The sequence below is a fragment of the Pseudozyma flocculosa genome, assembly GCF_000417875.1.
Source record: "Pseudozyma flocculosa PF-1 unplaced genomic scaffold scaffold00016, whole genome shotgun sequence".
Classification (NCBI taxonomy): Eukaryota; Fungi; Basidiomycota; class Ustilaginomycetes; order Ustilaginales; family Ustilaginaceae; genus Pseudozyma; species Pseudozyma flocculosa.
In genome coordinates this window covers 353,209-358,746 of record NW_006920884.1, presented here as the reverse complement: position 1 = coordinate 358,746, position 5,538 = coordinate 353,209, and the positions used below count along the sequence as shown (strand labels likewise).

General features: G+C 62.7%; 1 protein-coding gene across 1 annotated transcript in view; it reads right to left on the bottom strand.

Moving 5' to 3' along the window:
* Window positions 1-4,821: 4,821 nt before the first annotated feature.
* PFL1_04799 (uncharacterized protein) overlaps window positions 4,822-5,538 on the bottom strand; it is a gene marked incomplete at both ends in the record, with an annotated part of 3,082 nt that continues 2,365 nt past the window's right edge. Inside the window, 2 exons of the mRNA XM_007882327.1 lie at window positions 4,822-4,852; window positions 4,983-5,524. Coding sequence (XP_007880518.1) covers window positions 4,822-4,852; window positions 4,983-5,524 — 573 coding nt within the window. The remainder of the gene's footprint in view (window positions 4,853-4,982; window positions 5,525-5,538) is intronic.

The following is a 5,538-nucleotide window of genomic DNA, read 5'->3' as shown; positions in this document are numbered from 1 at the left end:
TGTGCTTCCGGGGACCGGGGCGGGACAAGGTGTTGAGCCATCGCTGGAGGTTACGGCGCAGGTGGGCAGGCAGGCAAGCGAGCAGGCAGGCTAGGGCGTTGTCGGCGGCCGGTCGGCATGATCGATGTTTCCCCGTCCTCGTCCTCGTGCGGATGCGGCGCCGGGGTGACCGTCTCGCAACCACCGGGCAGGCAGGGTCCTGTGGGGCATGACCGCAAAGATCGCGGCTGAGCACGCACGGCAGCTCCCTGACGGCGGCCGGCTGCCAGACGTCCGAGGTTGTCTGCAAGACGAGGCGAGCATGTGTCACGCCCTCGAAAAGCAAGCACAGCAGGCTAGGCTGCGGATGTCGATCGGGCAGGGCCATGTCAGAGTGGGCGCTCGGCGCAGTGTGCTTGGCGACCGGCACAGACGACCATGTGCGAGGTCATCGCCGATGAGTCCGTGGAGTCTCGGCGTGGACGATCCGTCTCGTGGCAAAGATCAAGCGCAAGCGATGGACGGTGTCGCTCGGAACTCGCCCATTTTATCGACGAGGCTGCGTAGCAAAGGGGGCTCAGTGATTGGCTCGAAAGATGTGGCGGCGTCAAGGCAAGCCAAGAAGCTACTGTAAGTCGCCGTAGAGCGACGATGTCGATATGCGATGGGTCCACAGACGTCTTGGAGCTCTTGGCCGTTCCAGATCACTGGAGAAGGGCGGGCGAGCGAGCGAGCGAGCTTGAGCTCGCCTCGATCGCCCTGCTTGTCTTAGTCCTGGGCAGCAGCGCGGCTCATTGGGCCGCTGCGGGGTCGTCGACTGCCGAGACCAGCAATGCCGGCCACGCAAGCAGGAGGCAGCCAGGCGTACAGGCAGCTACAGGCCAGGCCAGGCCAGGCTACTGTAGGTACTGCGGTGCCTACACGGAAGACGCCGTGCCTGGGTGAGCGTGACGGGTCGGGGTGGTGGCGAGGGGAGATAGCGCGTGGTGGTGGTGGCAAAGAGTCAAGACAGGCCAATCAAGCTAAGGCTGGGAAGATGATGAGACAGGCGAGCGGGTAGGTGGGCACCTCTTCTTGGCTGGCTTCTTTGCTGCTGGTGTGCTTGCCAGGCCGGCTTGCGAGGCCTTGGCGCCGTGCGTCGGTCGGTGTTTTGCAGGATCGCCTGCACGCCCACGTGCATGTGCGGGTGCATATGGGGCGGCAAGCAAGCAAGCAAGCAAGCGACCCAGCCGCACGCACGGCTGATCCGTTACCCCTCGTCAAACGTGGCGAGCGTGACGAGCTGAGCCTGCCCTGCTTAGCTTGCTGGTTGGCTCGCTCGGTCGCTCCACTGACCTCGGTTTTGCCGAACGTCGGTCAGAGAGGGGTTGGGCGCAGCCAAATTCACCTCCTCGCTAGGTACAGCTAGGTAAGGCACTGTCAGCTCGGCAGGATAACCCTGCCCGGTCCTCGCTCCTCGGCCCCTTGACCTGGTCAAACCGTAAGGCAGCCCCAGTGGACGTGGTGGTGCGCCGACGATCGCCGTAGCGTATGTACCGTCGCAAGCCACACGACGTCCGCCCGTAGATCAACACGAGCTCAGCCTGTTAAATTGGTTCGTAGCGGCGCAGGCAGCAGCAGCAGCTACATGATGTACTGTATGTGGTGGCGAGTCTGACTCGCCACTCCCCTCTCGCTTCCGCATCGCCTGCTCGTCTGCTGGGGACCCCGTGTTGTGTGAATTCGCAATTGACCTGGCCTCGTGCGGCAAAGCCTTGCCTAGGGGCGCCTTGCACTCGGCCCCATTCAGAGCCCTGCCCGTATTGTTCTCTGGGGCCATTCTGGTCGCAGCTGCTGCGGCAGCGCTCGCAGAACGTTCCGAGGCAGCGCCCCGGTCAAGGCGTGAGCCATCTGTAGCGGGCCGGTCTGCTCCACAGCGTGCGAGCAGGCTGGCCTGCCAGACCCCTCGGCCGCGTCAGTGCCGCTGCGGCAGTTGCCAGAACCAAGGGACGAAAGAGTACCTAGTGACGCCCAGCATACCGGTACCCAGGTACCTCGATGTACCTGCCTACCCAGCACATCGCATCGTCTGCGGGCGCACGGCTAGGATGGGCTGGACACTGTTTTCCAAGTATGTCGGGCGTGTGACGTCCGAGCCCCTGGCCCCCTGAGATCTGCATCTCGTCCAACGTGAGAGGGACGTACGAGGGGGTGCTTGCCTTGCTTTGCTTGCACATGTGCTTGTCCCCTGACAGCAAGCAGCGTGGTGCAGCGGCGGCGGACATCTCGCCAGACGCCCTGCCCGCAAGCAGCAAGCTCGACCTTGCCGATCGAGAGAGAGAGAGAAAGGTGGTGACGACAGGCTGCTGGCGAGGAGGCAGAGGTAGGACTGATCACCGCCGTAGCTTGCCTTGGACGGCCAGCAGAGAGCCTCTCTCATACGCAGAGGAGGTCCGGCGGCGCGCTCCGTTTGTGCGTGATTCGCAGGCACCGCCGGAGGATTCTCATGGAACCCTCATCGCTTGCCCGGAGTCGATTGAGGCGCCCTGGCCTAGCCATGACTCCGACTAAATTGCGAGCATACCGGTCGCAAGCTCTTAAACTGCCAATCCTTGATTGGATAGGAACCGGGCCGCTAGCCTCGACCTTAGCTTGCCGCGCCCCATGACCGTACCAAAACGGCTGTGGCTCAGAGGCGAGAGGCGGGGAGCGACGGAAATAGCCACCCATCCTTCTTAGATGAGCCCTAGTTAGGCCTGCTCGATGAATTGGAGTAAGAGTGGGAAGCCACACATGAGGTGGAAAGCGGGGGAGATAGGACGCAAACGAGGGATCGACAGCACATCGACCTACATACAGCAGGACGTGCGGCATGCGGGCCGGTTACGTTGCGGCTGAAGAGCGCAGCGTGCGTGTGTGCGTCCGTGCGTCGGAGATGCTGGTGGGCGTATCTGAACGCCTGGTCCATGAAGACGCACGTTCTACACACACTCTGTTCTGCTGCGGGTGTCCAGCTGCGGAACGGACGGCGACAAAGGAAGGGACTGGGCACCGTATCCTTAGCTTGCGCACCTGGCCTGCTTGCTGGCCAACCGGCTATCGCTGGCGTGCGCACACCTCGAAACCTCCCCCGTCTTCCCGGTTTCCATCGGAGACAAGTACGGAGAGACGACCAGCAGGACCGGCTTCCGGTGGATTCGGTTGCCATGGCGCCGCCTTCTGCGCTAGCCGTGCGGCGCAAGCAAGCAAGCAAGGCTGTGGGCACGCAAACTCCGTCAGCAACGACAACAACAAACAAGGAACGTGACGTAGGTAACCTGGTGTGCTGCCACACACCTACCGTACCGTTGGTTGCCTTACGCCTAGGTCCCATCTCTTTCGTCGGATCTCCGCGACCGGCTCGCTTTTGGGTGGGTTGGGTGCCTTGCCAGCTGTGACTTTGCGGGATCAGGTCACGGCTCGCCGTGGAAGCCGTTTGGGGGCGTCGTAGCTTGAACCAGGAAGTTAAGACGTTCGAGTCGAGACACCACCACTTGACAACCGTTAGGTGCCGGCCGGCCCGCCCGCCTGCCGTACCATGGCCCTACAGACGTGCGTGCGGGTGCGCTGGCCAACCCACTCTGCCGCAGAGCTTGCTTCTGCATTGCATAGGATAGAGTGGCAATATAGCGCCACCCTCGCCTGAAGCTATATGTGTACCAAACAGCTTGAGCTTAGCTTGGTCTGCGCGGTTGCCGGCTCTCGTTCTTCCCGCCGACACCTCGGATCTGTCACCACGCACCGTGTCGAGCTTGTGTGTGTCCATGCGCCAACTTTCGCCGCGCAGGGGGAAGGTTGCGATGCGTCGGAGGTGCTTTAATCTGTTGCGCTGCGAGCTCAGGTATGCGGCGGTGCGGAAGTAGCAAGACCGAGGGACTGAGCAGACAAGACTCACTGCTCCCTTTCACGTTCAGGTTCAGGTCAGCCTAGATGGAGAACGCTACGCCCAGTACCCAGAGTGAGGACGACGACGAGATGAGATCGAGGGTCGGATGTCAGTCATCCTCGACGCCCAATGAAAGTCCAGTAGCCGTCCCGAGAAGTGAGGATGTCGGGAGCTTGACCATCTTGCTCATTTTGCACCATCGGGTCGCCGCTCCGTGAAGGCGAGATCAGCTTCAACAAAGTCCCGGATCAAAGGCTCCGAGACATCCGACCATGGTGCGGTGATACAGATGAAGCCTGCAAAGGCCTATGCAACGATCCAAAGGCGGTGCCGCAGACGACGGACCGCGGCACCGCCAGGCGGGCCGTGCTTGCTTGCCAACGCTGCGCGTCTAGTATGGATGCAGGCGGTCTCCTCTCCCCTAGTTGGGTCTATAATCGGGCCTAGCATCACAGCGCCCCTCAACAGAGTCACGCGGGCGCGTCGAGGCGGGCCAGGGAAGTCGGCACGGTCTCTACACCTCACCTGATCAATGGGCCGCCCATCGATGCCGCGGCGAACCCTTCGGAAGCAGACTCCCGAAGAATCCCAGGTCAAAGGACGGGAACGTGGGAAGGCGACGTCGACAACAACGACAGCGATGACGACCGGCGATGGGTAAAGGGAGGCGTGATTTCACCGTGAAGGCCAAGGAACGGGATACGATTACAAACGGCTTGATGTCGGCCGGCGCGCGGTGGTGGTGCCGCTTCTTGCTCGACGTAGAGGAAGCAGGCTTGGCCGCACGCCGGCCGAGCGAGTCGCCGTTGTCGAGTCGCGGAAAGATGCGAGGAATGCCGACGAGCGGCGTGCCTCGTTGGGAGAATGCTACAGGTCTGTCGCGGTGCCGGGCTGCATCGACAGCGATCCGGGTGGCGCCAAACGGGACGACGAGGTGTTCAGTTGTCCTCGAGCCACCGGTACTCGAATCTGTGGGGAGAGAAAAGATGCGCGAGGAGGGGTACGCCGGCCCGCGGCACTCGTCAGTTTCTGTGTGCGACCTCGCGGTCAACGGCATTGGCGGCGGCGGCGGCGGCGGCGGAGACGGCAGCACACTCACCGGAAGTCGCTCTTCTTCCGCTGGCACCACGAGCCCTCCCAGTCAAAGTAGACGTAGACGCCCTGCTCGTACTCGTCGGTGATGGCCTGCGGCTCCGAGTGGCGCTGGAACCAGGTGAGGTACTGCTTGTGGAAGCGCCAGCTCTGCTTCTTGAGCTCCTTGGCCGCCAGGTACTGGTGGTAGGTGCCTTGCTGGTAGTAGAAGATGTAGAAGAGCGTCTCGACGTCGAATTTGGAATAGAGCGCCGGGTTGTCGAACACCGACGCGGGCGCCTGCGGGTAGTAGGCCGGCGTCGGGAACGGGTTCTTGGGCACGTAGTACTTGGGCTTGTCCGAGTCGAGCGGCTCGGGCACGTTCATGAAGCTCGACTCGAGCGACTTGTGCACCGACGTCAGGTTGCTGTCCCGGCGCATCGACTTTTGCTTGGCCGACTCGAACGACGACACTAGGTCGGTCAGCGAGCTCGGCAGCCTTGCTTCGGTGCCCGCCTGCTTTTGCGCCGCCGCCTGCTGCGCCGGTGTCCCCGCTCCACCGCCGGCGGGCTGGACCACTCCTG